The sequence below is a fragment of the Lissotriton helveticus genome, chromosome 3_1 (genome assembly GCF_964261635.1).
Source record: "Lissotriton helveticus chromosome 3_1, aLisHel1.1, whole genome shotgun sequence".
NCBI lineage: Eukaryota > Metazoa > Chordata > Amphibia > Caudata > Salamandridae > Lissotriton > Lissotriton helveticus.
This window is the reverse complement of record NC_136061.1, coordinates 236231894-236254515: the sequence shown is the minus strand read 5'-3', so window position 1 is coordinate 236254515 and position 22622 is coordinate 236231894. Positions and strand designations below refer to the sequence as shown.

Sequence of the window (22622 nt, the reverse complement as noted above, 5' to 3'; positions counted from 1 at the left end):
ACGTCCTGGGCCCCCACAAGCAGCAGAAAAGGTTTCACTAATTTCAGCCCTGCAGGGCATTTTGGGGAGCTCCTTTCTCCACCTTATCAGGGTCCGGAGTTGGAGATCCTGGGCCCCCACTGATGAAATCCGGTCAAGGGGGTGGGATTCAGGGCCCTTTAAGCTCTGGGGAAGGGGGAGGCATGCAGGCCCCCTCCCAAAGAAAATTCAGCAAATTTCTCCTTACGGCGACCCCCATGTCCTGGCCCACCCCAGGGGGTTTTAGCAGCTGGGTGGCGCCACAACTCTCCGCCCCAAACCACCTGAACAGCATGTTGGAAAAACTGAAACTGGCGTCACTGGTCACATCTGCTCTGGGGGCCTCAGTTCTGCCCCTTGCTGAAATCACTGCCTTGGCCTTTCCCAGTAAGGCATCAAAGTGGGGCACCCTAATGGGTGACTCCAGTTATCCGAGCTTCCTCCTTTGTTCAGTGGGCTTGGGCTGGTACAGTGTAACAATTGATTCATTGATGCAGATTCTTCTTCCTCAAGACGTTTCTCCTCAGGAGTTGAATAACGCACTGTAAATTGCTCTCTTTCTGTGGATAGGCCTGTGTTCCTGCTGCAGGAGAGAAATGTAATTAACTTGGCAAAGAAGGGTGACAAAAAGGCCTGGGTTCTGATCCTGAACTGAGCTAGAGAAACATGACAATCCTGGATGACCAATAAACTGTATAGATATTTTCTTGGAACTCTTATATGGGTTTAGCATATATATATTTCATCCCAGTTTGATAGGCCACTGGTCTCTGTAGGCCGATGGGAAGCGAAGATACACTTTAAGGCAATCTTCCCCATGGGTGTATAATGGAGTGTCACTGCAGGCACGACAGTAAACCACACTGACTTTCCCTAGGAGTGTACAATAACCTTATAAGGCTTACGCCAGGTGAACATCCAATTTTGCCAAGTCCCCCAAGGCTACCTGTGCACGGTTATCTGGCTGCGCATGACAGGAGTCTCCCACTCACAGCCCTCATGCGTATGTACATGTGTTGATCGGTAAACCAGCCAACTGCCCCTTATCCTTGCTGCATCGCAGTCACCTTGTCTTAAATGTCAGACACTGGCGGTAAACATGCACAGTAGTACATTTATAGTGTGTGACTCACCAGTGGTGTGGCTTACCCACAGTAACAAGCATTTGCAATGCAATAGGTCTCGCATTAGGAACGTTTGAGCTATTGTTATTGTAAATGACAATTTTTGTATTTATGTGTTGGTTTTGAAAATAGCGAAATTAATAGCTTTGTCATTTACAATGCCAATAGTTATAACTTTCGCAAATGTGACACCTATAGCATTTGTAATGCAATATGTGCTGTATTTACGTGACTTAGATGTATTGATATTACTAATAACAATGGCTTTAATTGTTTTTAATAATGAATACTTAAATAAAAGTTATTGTAATTTATAACTGCAATAGCTTAAACTTTTGTAAATAACTTTTGTGAAGATTATGTTCATTGTATTTTATTGTGACGAAAATCCAAGAACAGAAGGGAAATATTAACATCTTTTTGTGACATTTGTAATAAAGCTTGAAACATTGAGAGAACATATTTGAACCAGTTGTTGTTGAATGGTTGCACACATTGATGAGGTGGTGGCGCTGAGTGATGTAGTGGCGACGAGTGATGCGGTGGCATTCAGTGATGCTGTGGTAGCGCATAGTGATGTTGTGGTGCCCCTTAGTGATGCTGTAGTGGTCCTGAGTGATGCTGTGGTGACGCGATAGATAGATAGAGTGAGTGCGATGGATAGAGTAAGTGCGATAGATAGAGTGATAGAGTGCGATAGATAGATAGAGTGAGGGAGATCGAAAGATAGACAGATAAGAGTGTGGGCGATCGATAGATAGAGTGATGGCGATAGAGTGAGTGCGATAGATAGACAGATAGAGTGAGGGCAATAGATAGACAGAGTGAGGGCGATAGATAGAATGAGACCAAGGGATAAAGAAGAAAATGCAATGACACGGTGAACGAAGGAGATAGGGGAGCATGTAAACGGGTCTAAAGGGACGTTAGTAAGAGAGACAGAGAACAACAGAAGTGAGTGGAAGGCAGAATGTTGAGAGGAGGAGAGAAAATAGAGAAATATGAGGTGTTAGTGGGAGAAGAAGGGAGGGGACAGCATGGCAGAAAGAAGTAAAGAGGAATAAAAAAATGGAGCACGAGGAGGCTGGAGAGAAATTGTAAATGGGAATGAAAAGACATAAGAATAACAAGCTGCAAGTTTCCAAACATTAGAAAGAACACAAAGCAACCAATCCATTTTGTTTAACAGTGGTAGTTGCGCTGGACAATTTTTTAACTGCGTATACTTGAAGGTTTGCGCTTATAAATTGGCTTGACCTAAAAAGAGGAGGAGGATGTAAAAACATGGAGAGCGAGGAAGAAGTGGAGGTAAATGAGGAATAGGAGGAGAAGGGGAAGCAAAGAGACATGATGAAGATATGTAGAAAGATGGAGCAATACAAGTGATAGTTGAGAAATCAGGGCAGTGAGATGAAGGGGAGAAGGGAGATTAGTGCAGAGATTATTGTTAAACTGTGACATGGAGGCAAAAGCAGTTAATAAAAAGAGAGCGCATTACAGGCCACAAAACAGCTTTAAATTACTCTGCGTATTGCTAGGCGCGAGCAGGCAGGAGAGGTGTGTAGGGAACGAGAAGGGGTGGCGGGGGTGTGAGGGAGAGGGCAGGTGAAGGAGCGGGGGAGAGAGGAAGGGAAATGTATTGGTACGGAGAAGGGGGAGAATGGAGATGGGGAAGAGAAGGCCGAGACGAGAGGAAGTGGGGAGAGAAGGTCACAAAATGAAGGTGCACAAAAGGCTGCGACTGTGTAACCCCACCCCCCTCGCCGTCGTCCCCAGCAGCACTGAATCAAAGGCATTAGGGTAAATAACAGAGGCGGCGGGCCAGCGCTAAACTGCCAGGCTGCGCGCACCCTGGGGCAGCTGAATAAAGCAATTAGCAGCTCCCCTGGAAGCCACGCGGCTGATCATTGTCACGTGCATGCCTCAATATCGTTATCAGGTCAGAATGTCGGCAATGATGCTGATGTACATTGTGTGAGTACAGCCTATAAGGCGTTAAGGTTTCATTTCATTTTAACCTCATGCCTTACTTTAAAGACGCAACTGTACTTTTGCTTAGGAAGTTTCAGTGAGATTTCCCAAAAAAACCTTATTTCATCAACTGGAATATATGAACATTATAGCCAGGCCGTCTTTGTAACTATATCACTGAGCCACTAGGTGTCAGTAGCGCTACAGTTTTCTGTACCAAACAGCGTGTAAATCTCTCCCGCGACTGCCAAAACACAGAGTGAAGAACCCAAAGTAGAAAATAAAACAAACTGGGCCATCATCGCTTACAAAGAATGGGCGAGCTATCACAAAGTACAATGTTAACTTGCAGGAGATTGATAGTTTGGGAAGAGCGCCATAAAAATTAAGCATACTAGAAACGATTCCGAAGTATGCCTATTCATATTGCTCTTTCAAGAAACGAAAAGCCTGCAAAGTTTTTTGTTTTTTTCAGTTTTATATTGCGCAAACTCCTCCCAAAGATATGGAGGGATTTACATAAGCGCCAGTTGCGTTAGACAAGTATACATTCATGTTTTGGTAGGTACGGGGAGTGATTTGCCCAGAATCACAGGATGTTGAGACGACGCCGAGACGCAAACCTGTTTCTCCAGTTCCAAAGTCGGCAGATCTGACCGTTACGCCACATTAGAGTGCATATCCGCATCTATTCCGAGAGGAAATGTGGCTTAATTCCAGACGGGGCACCCACAAGCAGTGGCGCATTGTGTGCCTTAAGTATGATTTGGGAATGGCTGAATGGCAGGGGTGTAAAAGAAGGCGAGAAAGGAGGAGAGAGGAGAGAAGAAGGGAGGGGAGGCAAAGTGGCGGGAAGAAGAGAGATGGCATGAAGGGATCGAAGGCAAGGGAAAGAAAGGGAAGATGGACAAGATTAAGAGGAGCCACAGATGGACTTTAGAACAAGGCAGCGCTGGGTGGGGGGCTGGGCACGAAGGAAGGAGAAATGCGAGTCACGGCCTGGCGGCCGTGAAGTGTGAAGCAGTGGGCGGGGAAGCCGATCCCTTTGAAGCTCTCAGATGCAGGAGCAAATGGTAAGGGGAGGAGAAATAATGCTGGAAGGCTCGGGCAAGCTCGTGCATCTACATGGGCTGGGGGGAGTAGAAATGCGAGTCACGGCCTGCGGCCGTGAAAAGTGAAGTGAATAATTAGGGGAGGAGAACCGGCCGAGCGCACGCTGGGGAAGCCTGTGGGAGGGAGTCTGATGCCTTTCATGTGGGGAAATGCACGTGCTTGTGGTCAAGTGATTCTCGTGAACTGTTGAAAATCCGCTTTTTGAGAGCCTTTTGAGAGCCTTGGGTTTAAGTCTTGGTTTAGCGGTGGTTTAGCGGCATTAGACTCGCATATTCATTCCTGCGGAATGGAATAGGCGAGACCTAAAAAGGATGCACACAAGGTGGTGAGAAAGGAAATAATCCAGGAGGATGTGATGGGCAGAACCCATTGCGGTACAATGTGCGTAAATAAACATTTCTAGACTATTTCTTAATGGATTAAGGATAATGTTACTTACCCAGTAAGCATCTGTTCTTGGTATGTAGAGCTGTAGATTCACATGCTTTGCATACTCTTGCCATGCCATCAAGTGTTGGGTCCGGATATTTGCAATTTTTTCCCCTGAAGAAGTCTTTCCAGTCACGAGGTAAGGTGACTCCTCCTTTCAGAGATAGTTTGCATGGGCATAGACTCCATTGTTAGATTGTTTTCCCGCAAGAGGGTGAGACTGGAGTGAGTGAGTGTAGTAAAGAGATGCCCATGCATAGAGAACATGAATAATGAGAACTGCAACAACTACAGGTGCCGGGGGAGGAGGGTGGGCACATTTGAACCTACAGCTCTACATGCCTAGAACAGATGCTTACTGGGTAAGTAACATTATTAATTCGAGGCATGTGTGCTGTAGATACACAAGCTTCGCATTGACTATATAGCAGTATTCTCCCAAAGTGGTGGCTATCCAGTAGATGTTGCAGTTGTCTGAGTAAGTGTTTTAGCACTGCCTGCCCTGCATTGGCTTGTTGGCGTGCTAGTAAATCCACACAATAGGGTTTGGTAAATGTGTGTGGTGTAGACCATGTTGCTGCTTTACAAATGTCAGCTATAGGAATGTTACCTAAAAGGCCATAGATGCCCCTATTTTACTAGTGGAAGTGCTCTAGGGGGAGTAGATAAAGTTCTTTTGGCTTTTGTGTTACAAGTTTGAATGCACTTAACAAGCCACCTTGAAATGCCAGATTTAGAAAAAGGATTACCTTTGTGAGGTGGAGTAAATGAAACAAACAGTTGCTTTGTTTTACGAAAATCTTTTGTTCTTTCGATAGAATACAATAAAGATCTTTTGACATCAAGTGTGTGAAGAGCTCGTTCTACTTCTGAATCAGGTTGAGAAAATAACACAGGTAACTCAACTGATTGGCTAATATAGAAAGCAGAAACCACTTTGGGAAGGAATTTGGGATTGGTGAGTAAGAATTACCTTATCTTTATGGAGCTGAAAAACAGGTTCTTCCAAAGTTAATGCCTGTAACTCACCAACTCTCCTTAATAAAGTGATTGCAATGAGGAATGCAACCTTCCAAGATAGAAACTGTAAGAGACACTTGTGCAACGTTTTAAAGGACCCATAAGTCTTGTAAGTACAATATTAAGATTCCACACTGGTGCCGGTGGAATTCTTGGCGGTATAACGCTTTTTAAGCCCTCCAAAAATGGTTTGATGACAGGAACTCTGAACAAAGACAAATGTCTCTTTTGCAAATACGCAGCTACTTCTGCAACCTAATAGATGTGTAGGCTAGCCCACATTGCTGTAGGTTTAAAAGGTAACAAGCAATGTTCTGAACAGAAGCATCTAGTGTTATAATTTTGTTATTGCAGTAAACAATTAATCATTTTCATTTTTCTGCATAACAAGCTCTGATAGTAGGTTTTCTTGCTTATTTAAGGATAGTCATACAGTCTGGTGGTACATTTAAATACACAAACTGTATGACTTCAGGAGCCAAATAGCTAAGTTGAGCTCCTTGCGATTTGGATACTTGATTTCTCCATGGTTCTGAGAGAGGAGACTGAAGAAGAGATGTAGCTTTTGATGTTGAACTACTGAGAGCTCTAACCGGGTGGTGTACCACGGTTGACGGGCCCATGTGGGAGCAAGCAAAATCAGTGTGAGTGATATTTGCCTGAGTTTCCGAACTAGAAACGGAAGAAGATGGAGAGGCGGAAAAGCATAGGCAAATATCCCCGGCCAAATGATCCATAGGGCATTGCCTTTGGAGAGAGGGTGTGGAAAACTGGAGGTGAAGTTTGGGCATTGCGTGTTGCCTGCTATGATGAACAGATCTTTTTGTGGGTATCCCCATTGTTAAAAGTAAGGAAGGAGAACTTCCGGATGAAGTTCTCACTCGTGTATTTGCTTTCTCCTTCTGCTGAGGAGGTCGGCAATTTGATTGCTAACTCCCAAGAGGTGTTCTGCCAGAAGGTGAATCTTGTGATGGATTGCCCATTTCCAAATTGTCTGAGAAAAGCGTGACAGTTGTAGAGCATGTGTCCCCCCTTGCTTTTGTACATAGTACATTGCTGTCATGTTGTCAGTGCGGACTTGGACAACTTTGCCTGCGAGATGGGACTGAAAAGCTTTCAGTGCTAGAATCACTGCTAGAAGCTCTAGTAAGGATGTGGAGACGTCTGGACCTTGGATTGTGTAATGATGGAGATGTGAACCCCAACCGGTGAGAGATGGGTCTGCTGTTAGCACGACTTGTGGAACAGGGTCGATGAAAGGCCACCCTTTTGATACATTTTGTGGGTTCCACTACTGCAAAGAGTAATGGGTGTGGCTGTCTACCAACACTAGATCTGTCAATTGACCCTGTGACTGATTCCACTGACGTGCTAAGCATTCTTGTAAAGGACACGTGTTTTCTTGCAAGAGGTACTATTGCAAAGCATGAAGAATTGGTGCATTAAATTCCTGGCTGGCAAGGTTTGGTTGGTTTGGAACTGCAGCAATAGAATTTGTATATTGGAAACTCTGGCTGCATTGGAGGAGGCTAGAGCCGGGTGAGTTTCGAGTGGCTCCTGGATAAGATTGTATCTGCAAAGACAGTAGGCGAGACTTTTGAACGTTGACCGTGAAACTCAGTTGGTGAAGTAGGTTTAGCGTGGTCAGAGTGTTTTGAAGACACTTTTGGTGTCTAGGCAGGGGAAGACATTAATTTGTTGCCTTCTGAGAGGAGCTTCTACCACCGCTAGGCATTTTGTAAATACCCTGGGATTATTATTATTATGTAGCTTGTAGAGCGCGTGGCTACCCCCAACGGGGTTGTCCCGGCACAGACAGTAGAGACAAAGAGAGAGGTGGGGTGAGTAAGTTGGAATCCGTGAGGTGCTAAGAGAGATTAAAGAGCAGTAGTTACATTAGTTACTCCAAACTGAAGTACTTTGAACTCATAGGGGGTCATTGCCATACCCCCGGGAAATGGGACCGCCCGCAATGTATGCGGCGGTCCCGCACATGCCATTAGGATGCGCGCATCCTGCATTTCTAACATTGCAGCCGGCGGTGCTGAATCCCAGGTCCAATGCATTGCCATAGTCAAGTCTGAAAATCACCAATGTCTGCATTACGGTTCTCTGGGCAGCAGGTGGAATTAACCAGAGGATTTATTTTAGCCACATGAAAACCGCAAGGCAAGTTGCGGTGACTCCAGACACCTGGGCTCTGAGGGAGAGGCTATTGTCAATGGTAAAACCCAGGTTCTTAACCTTGGGGACCGGAGCAGGTAATGGTCCCAAAGTGTCAGGTTAATGGGTAATTCCACTGAGTACAGGATGTTTATTTATGTAATGGTACCCCATGATACTCTGCTGCGCTGGCAATGAGCTGTTGATAAGCCATATTATCATCTGGTGATGATGGTTCTGCAGGATAAAGTCTGGCTCATTGTCTACTGGAGGGTCAATGTATAATCATTCCATGGGTCTACAGGCAAATGAGTATCATCAACATCCTGATCCACATCTGGATCTGTATGTGGAGATCCCGGAGGTGTTATGTGTACTGGTTCTTCAATTATTAATTGTGGTGAAGATGGTGGAGGTGGAGAGGGTTGTGGGTCAGGATAAACAGGGCTAGTAGCCATGTCTTTCTTCTTCTTTAAGGGAATCTTATCAGAAGTGTCCTCTACAGGAAGCTTGTGTTTTGCTGTGTTTTTTGCCAAAATATGTCCAGTATCAGGATTAATAGAATTTTTTTTTGTTTGGGATCCAATTTGGCCTTAAGAACGTCTAAAATTGTTTCTGGAGATTCAAGAACATTGTCCTTGGATTTCGGTGTTGAAATCAACTTGTCTTTAGAATGTTTTGGCTCCGAATCGTGTTTCGAAGCTGAGGGTTTCGGCTCCGAAGCAGGTTGGTGTTTCAAAGCGGAGTGTTTTGGCTCTGAACCAGATTGGTCTTTGGAGCCTGATGATTTCCGATCCGAAGCTAATTTCGCCCGACTCGGTCCCGAGCCAGAAGGCTTGACTTTGTTTCGGTGCCAAGCTGAGAGATGGGGCGTCGGAAAGATTGTCTGGGTGCAGATCTTGGCCAGAAGGCAGAGGTGATGCCATAGCCTTATGAGTTTTGGAAGAGGATTTAGGGGGCAAGGGGTCTTTGGTACTCATGGCACCCTGTCCCAGAGGCACATCTTCAGACTCCAGCTCGATCTCTAGCTTAGAATCGGACTCTGGAACAAAGAGCACCTCTTCTTTAGCAGATGCTTCGATCTCTTCTTGGTTGAATTCTTCCAGGAAGATATCCGGAGTGTGTTGGATGCTTTGGTGCTGCATCTCTTGTCGTCGAGCCCGACCATCGCGTAGAAACTTCTTGGACCGAAATGACTTACAAGCGTCGCAGTCTTCCTCCTGGTGCTCCGGAGAGAGGCACAATTTACAAACTTGATGTAGGTCGGTGCAAGGGTACTGGGCATGGCACCAAGGACAAAATTGGAATATATTCTGTTCATCGGCAGAAGGCAGGCCCGACGTGGCAAGGCACGTCGGCATCCCACGAGGTTTTCGATTGAAAATGGAGTTTGTGGAGCGATTCAATACGCAGACAATGGCGAAATGTGTACGGAAACAATACCGTCGAGGGTAGAGTGGATTGCGCACCGAGGGGAACCTGAAGAACGGTTTTCGAACCGGAGCGCAGCGATACACGTCAGAACCCGATGGTGGAAAAAAACAATCTGACAATTGAGTCGATGCCCAGGCGCACTATCACCGAAAGGAGGAGTCACCTTACCTCGTGACTGGAAAGACTTCTTCGAAGAAAAACACATTACAAACATCCGGACCTAACACTAGATGGCAGGAGTATGCAAAGCATATGTATCTACAGCACAAATCCCTCGAACACACAGTTACAGTCTATGGATTACTGGGTCAGCAAGAATGAATGACTACCAAAATTTGTTGCACAAAAAATGTATTAAAGACATTCACAAATATTTCAAACAAGTTTGTGCTTCTTTTTCAGGGGTATACAATGCAACCATAAGGACAAAACAAATTTGGAGTGGATGCGAAAAAGGTTCACAGTGGCCAAACAATATTTTTGTTTCAAGCCTCCTGCTCCCAAAAATATCATCCAAACTCCTCTAAAGTTTTCTTGTGGTCAAATACATGGTATATACTCTCTGCCCTTTCACACCCAACCCACCCCAATCAAGAGCCATCAACCAATGGGCTTCCCAATGATACTCTACACTGGGACTGAACATTTCAAGGCATGGAGACCACTGCACAACAGGAAGTTGGATGGATCCAACCATGTCACCAGGCTTATCTTTGCTATGCCTCCTCAGTTATACCTCACTCTGCCCCCTTTTTGTAACCAGTTGCTCATACCCACCCAACTTCTTCCTTGCCTCTTGACAGACTCTTTCCAGTCTCATCCACCCACTGTGCATTCATGTTTTGTAAACTTTGCAGCTTTACCCACTGTTGTTATTTTTTGGGCCCTTTCCTACTTTTCACAGTGATCATTTCCTACCCTCATTTTATGTCTCTCATCGGTCATGCTTCATCCCATTCATTGTCCCCATACCTCCCACTGCACCAGTCACCTTTCCTCTTGTTCCTCCCTTCATGTTCCTTTACACTTTCAGTGGCCACAATGTGCTAGAAGCACTAACACTTTATAGAGAATGCAGAGAGTGCACAGAAAGCAACATGACAGCGGAGTAGTACTGTGATGAACTTTCTCCATAGGTTTTAGACTCTATTGAAATAAATGGAGTGACAAGGCATTATTACAGTCATATGTCTGCAGTAGTAACAACTTCAAGAATTGCTCAATGAAACCATTACCTTTGAGAATCTTGGATCCAAGGGGAACGCTGCCATCTTTCTTCCCATAGAGGTGAGAAGGATTTGATCCTCCTTCTGTTCCACAGCACCTAACAGGCTCAACTGCTCAATGGCTGCTCGAATGGCATCTGTCACAAAGATTAGTCAAAATACTTATTTTGGGTCTAAATAAGAAGTTTGAGCAAAATTAAAAATAGGGTCCGTAAAGCAGCTTTCATAGTGTGATTCATTTAAAAGAAAAAAACAACACGAAGTGTGATTCTTTGTTGGAGAACATTTTTTGCAGGTACTTCTGAGAAGTGTTGACGGCGCCCTGCTGACAACAGAGTCTTTCCATATTATTGAAACATGAACCATGCTACTGCGTGTACAAGTGCAATAAATCTGACCATCCACTGGACATACTGAGTGAATTGTGCCTCCATTAGTGGAAATGTGTACACTGTCTAATGAATTTAATGTAGACCCTCATGATGGCGAACTAGGAAGAACCTATTCCTTCGTTATCATGTGATCTTAACTAATAGTCACTAAAAATTAGACATGCTCATCACTAGCACATGGTAGTAGGGAAGACAGGAGGACTGGTAAAATAGGAGAAAAGTATAAAAGATAGTAAACTGCAAATTAAAAAGATCCTGCAGAGAGGTCTGACCACTTGCATGTCTGCATTAAGGCAGCAAACATATGAACTGATGAACATGTGACTTCCCCAAAAATGTCATTATTTGATCACTACTAAGCAAAGCAACTTAATACTGTTCAAATTGAATAGTTCTAGACCAATTCCAAAAGAGACTGGTGGCCTTATGGTAACATAAGGTGATATATGAGGTTATCAATATTATTTGACTGTTGCTATTCCTGTGCAAATAGCAGCCTATTTAAAAAGCTGCTTTGTTTTTCTAATAACTTTGGTTCTGACAAGTTAATGCGGAAGGGCTCTTTTCACATCTAGAGTGTAAACTGATCTTTTGACTAGAAAAGTAAACAGGGAGAAAAGAGTTTGATTCATATGAAAGCCCGTAAGAATTCAAACTAGTTTGAAAATGCTTTATATTCTAAGAATATTTTAGAAAAATATCAACTTTACAAGTGTTCTGGAATCCTGCACATAGATGTACATATTCAAGCATTTATGAAAATGAATGAAGATGCAAGGAAACAGATACAGGCATAGGTAGATAGATATATGTAGTTCAACGACTACATGTTTGCAAAGCAGTGTTCAGTACTAGGTACAGATTTTAGCATACAGATAAGAATGCGCTAGTGTGTACACGTATATAGTTCAGGAGCATGTCTATCCTCAGATACAACAGCTCTAGGATACTTTGAAACTTGGATGCACATCATAACCAGAACCTTTTTTTTTTTTTTTTTTTTTAGAAAAAGTGATCTAACCCCACAGCCAATCTTAAAGAATAAAACTACACAATAATCCACGTTCAAGAATTTTTTTAGATCCAATAAAACCTCACATGAAGCACCATTATAAACACGGACCATCATACCCTCTATCCTTTCACTCACGCATAAGCTCACCTGGAGATGGTTTGGACATGAAGTCAAACTTGAGTATATTTGGAATTCGTATGGCTAGGAGTTGCAACATCACACTGGCTAGGTTACATCTGAAAAAAGGATGGGCACATTGTAAAATTTCCTTGGAACATTTTTTAAAACAAAAAAAACAACCCAAAAACGGACACCACTTTTATCTAGATCTGTTTCTACAATAATAACAATAAAAGATACATTATTCGAATCCTTACAGATAAGAAACTTGTAAATGTATTGAACCCTACCGATTCCGGGAGACTTTCACTTATCACAGTATGGTGTGCTCATCATGCACATAGGAGTGTTATGATCAATAGATACACCAGGGCCCATAGTACAAATATGGTACACTGTCCTGCCTCTACAGATCAGTTCACAATGAATGTGCTATCCCCAGTGCAGCTGCAAACTCGTGTCTGCCATGGGGCAGGGTTTTAGTCAAAGGCGGACTGTCCGCTTCAAAAAACCAGTCCGTCTTTCACTAATGGTTTGTCTGTACATATAGCAACCTGCATCCTACTGTAGGCGGGTGCAGTGAGTGAATGGATTTATATGGTGTGGGCGCAGAAGTGAAATGTTTTCTCATTTGCATGGCCCCTCGACTCCAGGCAAATGAGGGAAAGTTAGTATCAGTGTTACAAGTGCAATGGCAGAATCAGTATTACATAAGTTACCATTCAAACATCTACACACACACACAAACACACACACACACACACACACACACACACACACACACACACGCACGTAGAAATGGGGCTTCACGAATAAGGTCAATGTGATCTAGAGATGAAAAAACACAAAAGTGTTTTGATACTGCCCTCACCCACAGAAATCTGTGGCATGCTTCATCATAGGGCTGCTAACACACCTCCGTGCAGACCAACGCTGGAGATGGAGCAATAGCGAGGGGAAGACAGAACAACAGATAAAGAAACAGTGCGGGATCAGGTGAAAAAGGTGCCGAGAAGCAATTAGAACTGACCACGGGAACTCCAAATATGCCCTTTATTGATGGATTCCCAGGTCAGAGTAAAAGGTCATTTATTTGTGAAGACCCATTTCTACGTGTGCATGTAGGTTATTGTAGGAGGTCAAGGTGGGGCGTTTTCCTCCTAACACTTAACTACTGTGTGTGTTAACCATACAAACATCTGCGTCCCCTTTTGCAATACCAAAGTGCCCTGGAACACAAACAGCAGGCGCATATGCCTGTCACACTCCTGGGGCACTTTTGAGAATACACCTCATGGCTACATCCTATATTACACTACCAAATATAATAACCTAGATCACAGTTTATGATTCACATCAACAGGCAGGAACGATAGATGGTCTTTTAAAGGAGGGCAAACCTTTTATTTACTCTTTTATATGCTAAAAGTAAGAAAAGTACTTGTCTAACTAAAACACTAAGATTGCTTAGAAGAAAAGTGAATTTAGCCATATGGATCAACCATGTGTAAATGAGATTTCTACACTTCTTTTTAGAAAATGAAACTTTTCAGTAAAATTCTGCAGCCAATACAAGTTCCTCAGGAAACGTACACCAAAAAGGTTTTTGCAGGATTTCATAAAGGCAAGTGTTTCCACATGTTTATTCAATGGATCTACATGAACTACACGGGAACCACTTGGCAAGCACTGAATTAAAATGGGACCAAATGATGGAATTTGTTGAAGGTTTACTTTATGACTGAAATGCTCCTGGCTACAAACAGAATTCATATGTGCCCTATTAATTAATATGGTGAGGCAGATGTTTTTGCTTCATTTTCCATTTAAGAAAAATCCTTCACAGTAACTTTTTTTAAACATTCTGCATATGATAACGAAGAGAAACCTGTGACAATGCGAAATCTTTCTCACACAACCGCATTCAGTGGCCTTTCCAGGAGTACCCATGGCAGACAGAATAGAACCACATACAGGGAAGGAAAGGTTACTTCTCGTAACCCTAATTCATCCGTTTAAAACTAAAAGTAAAGAAAATAAAGCAGAGAGGCAGGCACAATCTCTAATGCAGTAGTGATAAGGCCTCTGTTCATTTCGTTACGTAGGCAAAATGTCCTCATCATTGTTCCTGGCGTTCTAGGGGAGGTGGACGAGTTGGTTATGAATTGTGGACAACTAGATTTACAAGCACGTCGTTCCCCTTTGGGGATTTTCTTTAATATCCATACACACTTGCATGGAACAGCAAGTTTCAAGTGGTTAGAAAGCAAAGATAAACTAGGAGGAACATGAAATATGTTCATTTAAGAGGCTCACTTGTGTCTCTACTTTGGAATCAGAGCCCAGGCAGCAGTATACCATATATGTTTGAAAGTGCTTAAAGTGCTGCTTTCACAGTTTAAACACAAGCAAGGTTTTTTGCTTTAAATGAACTATTGCAAATAAAATTTGCACAGTGGCCACACTGAGGTTAACCCATACATATATCCACCATGACTGTCTGGATTACTGCTGTTCAGACTGCATCATTCTCTGGCTACCAGATAGTGAAATAATTTGTCAGATTCCCTCAACAAGACCTTGTACATCACGCCTTCCTTCTTGTAGAGATTCTACATAGCAGACATGTTGTCTGTCTGCACCATGACTGTTGCAAATGTTATTGTAGGAAGAAAGGGACTAAGAGTTAGAAGGATTACCCACAAAGCCAACATGATGAAGAGATAATACTTCTCCTTTTGTAACTTAGAGCCACATGTACTTAGAATTGGTTGCAAAATATAGGTATTTTGCAATTTTGTGATCAGTATTTGTGTGACTAGTGTGATAATTCATAAACTGACTTATGTATTAATAGGTCGGTTTGCAAATTACGGATCCCTAGTGGCTCGCAATTCGACCTATTTCATGTATATTAATGAGGTAGATCGCAACTTGTTGAAGTGCTTTCTCAATACTGTACAGCTGTCAAACACAAGCCCAAGAGAGAGATTAAGCAAATCTTTATAGTTTCAATCTTGGCAACAAACCTACTGCATTATTAAAAATGGATATTACTCACCTGATGTAAGCAGAGACGACATGTTTCAATTTCTGTATCGTACAAACATCTGGTTCATGCATCTAAACAAAAAAAATATACTTTCTATTCATATCACAGCAGTGCTCTTCAAGGAGCTTCTGTCAGTAACGATAAGTGAGATAGGAGCACACCATGCTCCTTACCTAGATGTAAAGACTAAGATGCTGCCTCCCAAATATCAAAAACTACCTTGGCCAAAATCGTTGCACCCATACCACTTGTGGCTAATCTCTCAAGCATGAAGTATAAGTAAGCTCATCCTTAGCCAAAGAATAACTGCTTTCTCAAAACCAACAAACAATTGGTTCTCCACCCTTTAATCTTAGCACTAGAGAAGTTTTGTTATCATTTTTGCATCAAGCCTTTGCAGCTATTCATCGTCCTTGGATGGGTGAAGTAACAGAAAAGATGAGGAAAGTGTAATATTGTGACCAATATGGACTGGTGACTACTTTAGGAATAACAACCACATTGAGCTCTTCCTTTGCTTATCTTGAAGAAAACTATAATACATCTTTCACGACTGCCCACAAAGTATTCAAGTCATACCTCAAACATCAGTCTGCGTATGAACAGGAGAAAGAAATTCATGATTATCGTGAAAGGTCTCCTCGCAGCTAACATTGTGCTTTTAGTTAATCAGGAATTGTATATGTCTTGAGGTTTATCATTTTACAAGAAGTGCCCATTTTTGACATGATCACCCCAACTTTTTGCCTGGTATTTGAGGCAATTTTGACAGAAGTGCACTGGGTTCCCACTATCCAGGTCCCCAGTGCCAGATCTTTCCCTAAAACTCTACAATTGTTCCCCAAATTGGCAATACCTTTAGCACCCCTGTAAGTCCCTAGTAGATATTACCCTTGGTACCTAGGGCAAGGAGACTAAAGAGGGTCCCTGAGGGCTGCAGCGTGTATTGTTCCACCCTAAGGGACCCCTTAGCACACTTATGCAAACTGCCATTGCAGGCTGCGTGACATGCTGCATAGAAAAGTGAAGACACAATATGGCACACCCCCTAAGTGCCATGCCTGCAGACACTGCATGCAGTACAGGTAAGTGACCCTTACAGCAGGCTTTACATCCTTAAGGCAGGGTGCAATGTACTACATATGTGGAGATATCTGCATGAGCAGATATGCTCTATGATGTCTAAGTCAATCCTTAGATATTACGAGTGAACAGGGAAGTACATGTGCTGGACTATGTTAATTAAGAGTTCTCCAGCTAAATGATGGCTTCACTGAAACTAGAGATGTTTGGTATCAAATATCTTGTATTAATAAACCCACACTGATTCCAGCAAATAATCAGCAATCGAAGATTCATACATCCCATGGCAGCCTTGACCCGCAGCACCACATTGTGGTTTTCATTCCTTTGTATCGGATACCGCCGGCATAAGCGCCCCCTCCTCGCGCAGGTTCAAGTAATTGCTCCAATTGCGCGGAGTTCCTGCAGCTGAGTAACTACAAAGAACCCTGACAGACTGTAAGCCCTTCGCAAATTGCCAGCAATCTCCCTTGGAGTAGAGGAGCTCCTCCCCTGCAGTCAGCAGGCATCAATGAAGCAGAGTCTGGTTTAACGTGTTGCCGTTCCCCAGCCAGCCTGCACAGCAGCCCCCTAGGAAGGGGTACCTGTGCTCCGGAAGGTAAGATCTGTCCCCCTAACTGAGTGAAAGGACACCAAGACCAGCCAGAGACAGACAGCACCAATACCTAGGCTACCGGACCACTTGCAGCAACCAAGGCCAGTGTAAGTCCAGGCAGAAGTTTAAAGGCACTGAGACCAAGCTGCCGCAGAGAGATGTCAGCACCGCAGAGACCCGCTACCAGATTGGCCCAGCTAGCCTGATTTCTGCACCCTCAACTGGCAAGAGTGACAACCACAAGGAACTAGGATGCACACAGCCCAGCCTAACTATCCACTCTGCACCCAAGAACCTCAGCTTGGGTACCGACAAACCAGCTGTGCCCCCTTGCTCCCAGGACCCTTGTGACCTGAGCCTCTCGTTGGGAGCTGTTGGACTTGTCTGCAAGTCCCAGTTTCGCTCTGCAGGTTTTTTCTAGGTGGCCCCTCTTCTCCCGACCAGCACCTCTGCGCCCTGATGCCCCAGGGCAGGTAACGAGTAACTGCTGGTGGTACTTTGGACCTTCTCCCTCTATGACCCTAAGTCCCGAAGGAGACCCCCAGAGACCGGCCGTAAATACCTATATTCAACTTATGCCTTTTCTCCCATAGGGAAGCATTGCTTCGTAAAGATGCAGTTAAGTGAACTGTTTACTTACCTGTGAAATTCAGTATTTAAAAAGTACTTACCTGATAACAAAGTTCTTGGTATCAAAATTTATATAAAATACGACAATGTTCTAAATTTGCATCAGATTTATTCTTGAGTGTGTGTCTCATTTATTTCTTCTGTGAGTACAACAAATGCTTAACCCTACCTCTGATAAGCATAAGCTGCTTGCCCACACTACCACAAAAGAGAGCGTTTAGTATTATCATTTTTGCCTCTGCAAACCAATAAGGGTTGCCTGGACTCTACACAGAATTGCCTTGTCCGTTCTGATCTTTTGTAGATTTGTTTGAGTTACTGTTATCCAAAGCAATGGAATCTAAGTGACCATTGGAATAAAATACATCTGCCCTCATTGGAAAATGAAAGAAAGCAAAACTGAGGGCATTTCAATTAGATGGTGATTGCAAACTTGTTTATCTCTACCCAGTCAAGGCTGGTGGCTTATGGTCAACTCAATGTCTTTGACTGAGGCCCAATACTAGATCTTCAAAGTTTACACAAGCTACTGATGGAATATTCTACAAGGTTTAATCCCCATTAGACTAGAGATGCACCCATAACAATTGTCATATGAGTAGCTTGAAGGGGAAAGGGCTGCCTTTTCAACAGATTTTCGACTTTGGCTCACTGATACAAATCGATCTGCAAATTCTAAGCCACCACTACCTTATTGAACTGAGTTCTGTGGAATTGATTCCACTCCTCCAATTAGCACCACTGGAGGATAATACCCTCGATCGAAAGTGCACATGATGTAATTGGGCCAGGAGATGAAGGAAATGCTTGTGTTTATACTGCCGTTTCTATCCTCTCCAAAATGATACTCAACTATGTCAGCTAGAGCAAAAGACACTCCCAAAAAAGGGTGAAGGGGTGTCAGTGAGGACATTTCTACATTTATCCATAAATGTAAATATGAAAGAAGGCTGCATGATTATCTGAAGTGTGTGTTCACTAACACCAACTGTCAAATGATGATGAAATGATTTTTATTACCCTAACAAAGGTGTCCTGGCGCTACCAGACAGAAAACATCACTCCGTTTAATTAAACAACGATGTCTTCACACCTTTATGAAAATAATTGTCTACCCCCTTAAATGTAGTGCGAGGGGTTGTCTCATAGTTTGGGCGACAAAAAGGAGAAAGATTTCCCCCCTTTGCAGGCCAAGCTTATTCGTGGGACAGTAAACAGAAAAGTATTAGCAGATGGTATAGCTCAGCTCAGAGAGTAGACCTGAACTTTCTCTGCTATAATTTCAGAACCTACCTTGTAGAAGGCCCTATGAGACATACAAGCAATTCTGCATTGGATTCTTTTACCGAAAGGTAGCAATGCAGATTTCAACCGACTCATTACGCCTAACTTGTGCCAACAATATAGCGGCCAAATTTTGTCACTTGGTAAGCCGGCTATCGCCCTAGTTGGCAGCCCCAAATATAAAGCATTACAACAGTCCAAGCACAGTAGTGGCTTGGACTACCTTTTTATGAGTCTGTTTATAAATAAATGGGAGTACTTTAACCAGCATTGCTTATCCATAGTAAGAATATGGTCAAACATCATCATCCCCATATTTCTAGCTTCAGACACTAAATCAGAGAGCCTCCAATTTGGTGCATTGGTGATAGTCAACTTTCCAAAACATAACTCAGCCTTATCACCATTTCGCTTTAGAGCACTGACATGCATCCATTTAATCACTGCAGTTAAACAATCATACAAATCTGAGGCAGCTTCAGATACATCCATCCGGAGACAACAATTTAGATATCACCAGCATGTAACTCAAGTGCTAGACTTTATTTTCTTTTGATCAATGAAGCAGTGGGAGAGACATATATTAAAGAAGGTGGGGCTTAGAATATAGCCTAGATGCACCCCACACAATAGTGGCCTTTTATTAGAGGAAATATTTGCCATTCTCATAACTTAAGAATGATTGAATAAGAATGAGAACCACTCTAGAGTTTTACCTTGCACGCCAACCACCTGCAGTCTTTGGTGCAGAACACTATGTGAGACTGTATCAAACGCAGCACTAAGTTCCAACAGGATCAAAGGCAGTGCTGCATCCGCCATCTAATAGCATCTTCATGTCATCCAAAACCGACACCAGAGTGGTCGCAGTACAGTCGAGTGGCCTGACATTTACTTGTGTATTATCAAGCACTTTGTTGATCTCTAAATGCTTTTTCAATCATCTATCAATATTTTTTTCTAATACTTTTGCGACATAAGGTAATTTCGAGATAGACCTATAGCTGGACAGCTCAAGCGGGTTTGTTGATGGTTTTTAAAATTAGTAAACTCTGAGCATTCTTCCGTTGTTGGAGGCAGACTGCTGAGCTGATAGACAGATTACACAAATCTGATAGCAGAAAGCGGGGCATGGGTCTAATGGAGAACCAGACTTTATTGGTAGTAGAAGAGTTTTACTGTATTAACCTGTAGTGGTTCCAGGCATGATAATATTGAATGTGGCGTAGGGCTGCCATCCAAAAGTGCATCAGTCAATGCTCTCACTGGAAATCAAAATCAAAATATTGCTTATCTATTTACTAACGCCACAAAGGATTTGCTAAGCTCTGTGGTCCAACCTCCCTTTTAGGGAAGGAGGGTAAAAGCAAATTTTATACTACTTTGTAGAATTCTTGGTCTGAGTTCTCTGCCTCTAAGATTTTATTAGAGTAAAAAAAACTTTTATTGCCAGCCTGTGGAGTTTTCCATTTTTATAATAAGTTTTCAATTCGAAATTTTAGACCTTTCCATCTTCCACTGCATACGTAATTCACCATTTACGTTCAAATTTATTGCACCACCTCTTTGGTCATCAATTCTGTGGAATACCAAGGAGGAGAAGGATGCTTCTTTTTTTGGGATGTTACTTTTACTGGCCCTATCAAATCTACAGTTTATGTAATCCCTTCATCAACTCTAGTCACAAACTAGGTGACCTCCCCAGTGTGATCTCTACTCTGCATCGGGCGACTCCACAGGGTCTTGGTAAATGAGGCCTTTGCGACCTTTGACCATAACTGTCTTACTAAACAACGTCCTACCCTGTACCATCTAACTTACATTTGTATATTACTATCTTTTCTAAATGGTATACCGTAGTGATCGGACCATAACAAATTCACAAGTGTTCCAACTGTCATGAGTTTACTTGCAGAGAAGAGTAGGTCAATCAAATGCCCTTTTTCATGTGTAGGTGAACGAATGAATTGCCCTAAATTCAATTCCGTCATGCCACGATAAACAATCCCTAGTGTTATAATTGTTCGTTATATACCACCATATATAAAAATCCTTCATCATAACAAAAATTGAAGTTTTTAATAAGGTAAGGGGCAAAAACCTCTGCTAAACTCACTCGAAAATTGGTGCAGTAGGTGAGAGGCTGTTACAGTAAAATCAGCACAGAGGACCTGATTCTTATGTACAAAAACGGAACCTGCATGAAGGTCAAGTGACAAACAATGGTTCTGTGGAACTCTTGTTAACCAATCAATGTAACTCTCTCTCTTGACATTTTCACTTAAATAGGTATAGTATACCATATATACACAAAATAAGTGCAGATGGTGCAGTGCTCAAAGGCGAAGTGATGTGCAATATGGATAAGTTACTTACCTGTAATTCTAGTTCTCTTCCAGGGGTATCCTCATCAAAGTCATAAGCACATGAATATTCCTGCCCATGTGTGGGGACCCCGGAAACATATATGGAACCATTTATGTAGCTCTAAATACACATATATATATATATATATATATATATATCAAACACAATGAGGCCTTCCATTCAATAAAGGCTGAGCAATGTTGTAAGAATTTTCTTTGCACATATATACAATTCCAATAAAGCAGGGAGAAAGAAAACACATTTGAAAACTGCTTTAATGCACAATAAAAATCATAATCGTGCAAAGAGGAATGCAAAACATTGCCAGCCTATAGGCTGCATTGCAGAAACATTAGTGTAGAAAGCTGATGAGCGAACACACAGAAGCACATAGAATAGAACTGGCACCGTGCATTTAAGGCAGCCATGACCCCTAGCTTCCCATCATGCCTCAGGGGTTAGGTCAGTTGTTCTTTGCAGAGACCCGAAGGCCAGGGCACAAAGTATGATATTTATCTTGATCACTTGCCCGGGGAGGCGGGTGGGTTGCTAATGACTTTGATGAGGATACCCCTGGAAGAGAACTAGGATTACAGGTAAGTAACTTATGCTTCTCTTCCAGGGGATCCTCATCAATAGTCATAAGCACATGAATCGAGCAGCAAGTCCACCCCTCTTCCTGCGGGCAAGTGAAAAGTATAAAATAAAGTAGACATTGTTAAAAACATCAATGACTCCAAGCAAGCTATCATTGGAACAGATTCCTCAAGGAGGCTTGGCCTACTTGAGTATCCGCTCTGGAGTCAGAATCAAGACAGTAATGCCTAGTAAACGTGTGTACCGACTTCCAAGTTGCAGCCCTGCAAATCTCCGCTATTGGTACATTGTGTAAGAAAGCAATTGTAGCCGTTTTCCCCCCTAGGGGAGTGAGCTTTAAGGGAAACCAGTAGAGGCTTGTTTGCCAATTCATAAGCCAATTTAATGCGGGACACTATCCACCTCAAAATGGATCATTTGGAGGCTGGAAAACCTGTCCTAACAGCGCCCTAGTTTATAAACAATTGGTCAGTCTTTCTAATGGATTTTGTTCCCTCCAAATAGAATTTGAGAAGCCTCTTGAGGTCTAGTGAGTTAAGAGACCTTTCTGCTGGTGTAGCAGGATTGGGGAAAAAAGAGGGGAGAGAAATCCTCTGGTTGACATGGAAGTCAGGCACCACTTTTGGCAGGAAAGAAGAGCGAGTCCTCAGAACCACCCTATTGTGATGGAAAACCGTGTACGGTTCTTTAGAGCACAGTGCCTGGATTTCACTTACTCTGCGTGCTGATGTAATAGCCACCAGAAAAGCCACTTTCCATTTTAGGTGCTGTAACGTGGCCTTATGATTGGGTTCGAAAGGAGGACCGATCAATTTGGACAAGACTAGATTCAACTCACAAGGAGGAGAAGGAGGTCGGACAGGGAGATCAACCTTCTTCAACCACTGAAGGAAATCCTTGACCACCTGAAGTTGAAAGAAAGAAGGTTGGTTAGGTGACTTTCTATAGGCTGTAATGGCCGCCAAATGAACTTTTATAGTTGTGTACTT

At 42.9% G+C, this 22622-nt stretch overlaps 1 protein-coding gene across 1 annotated transcript in view; it reads right to left on the bottom strand.

Annotated features, from left to right (window-relative positions):
• The window catches only part of DHX33 (DEAH-box helicase 33), a 193922-nt gene that overhangs the window by 39535 nt on the left and 131765 nt on the right, over positions 1–22622 (bottom strand). Inside the window, exons 8-9 of the mRNA XM_078679696.1 lie at positions 12053–12141; positions 10508–10635 (exon numbers count right to left, since the gene is read on the bottom strand). Coding sequence (XP_078535822.1) covers positions 10508–10635; positions 12053–12141 — 217 coding nt within the window. The remainder of the gene's footprint in view (positions 1–10507; positions 10636–12052; positions 12142–22622) is intronic.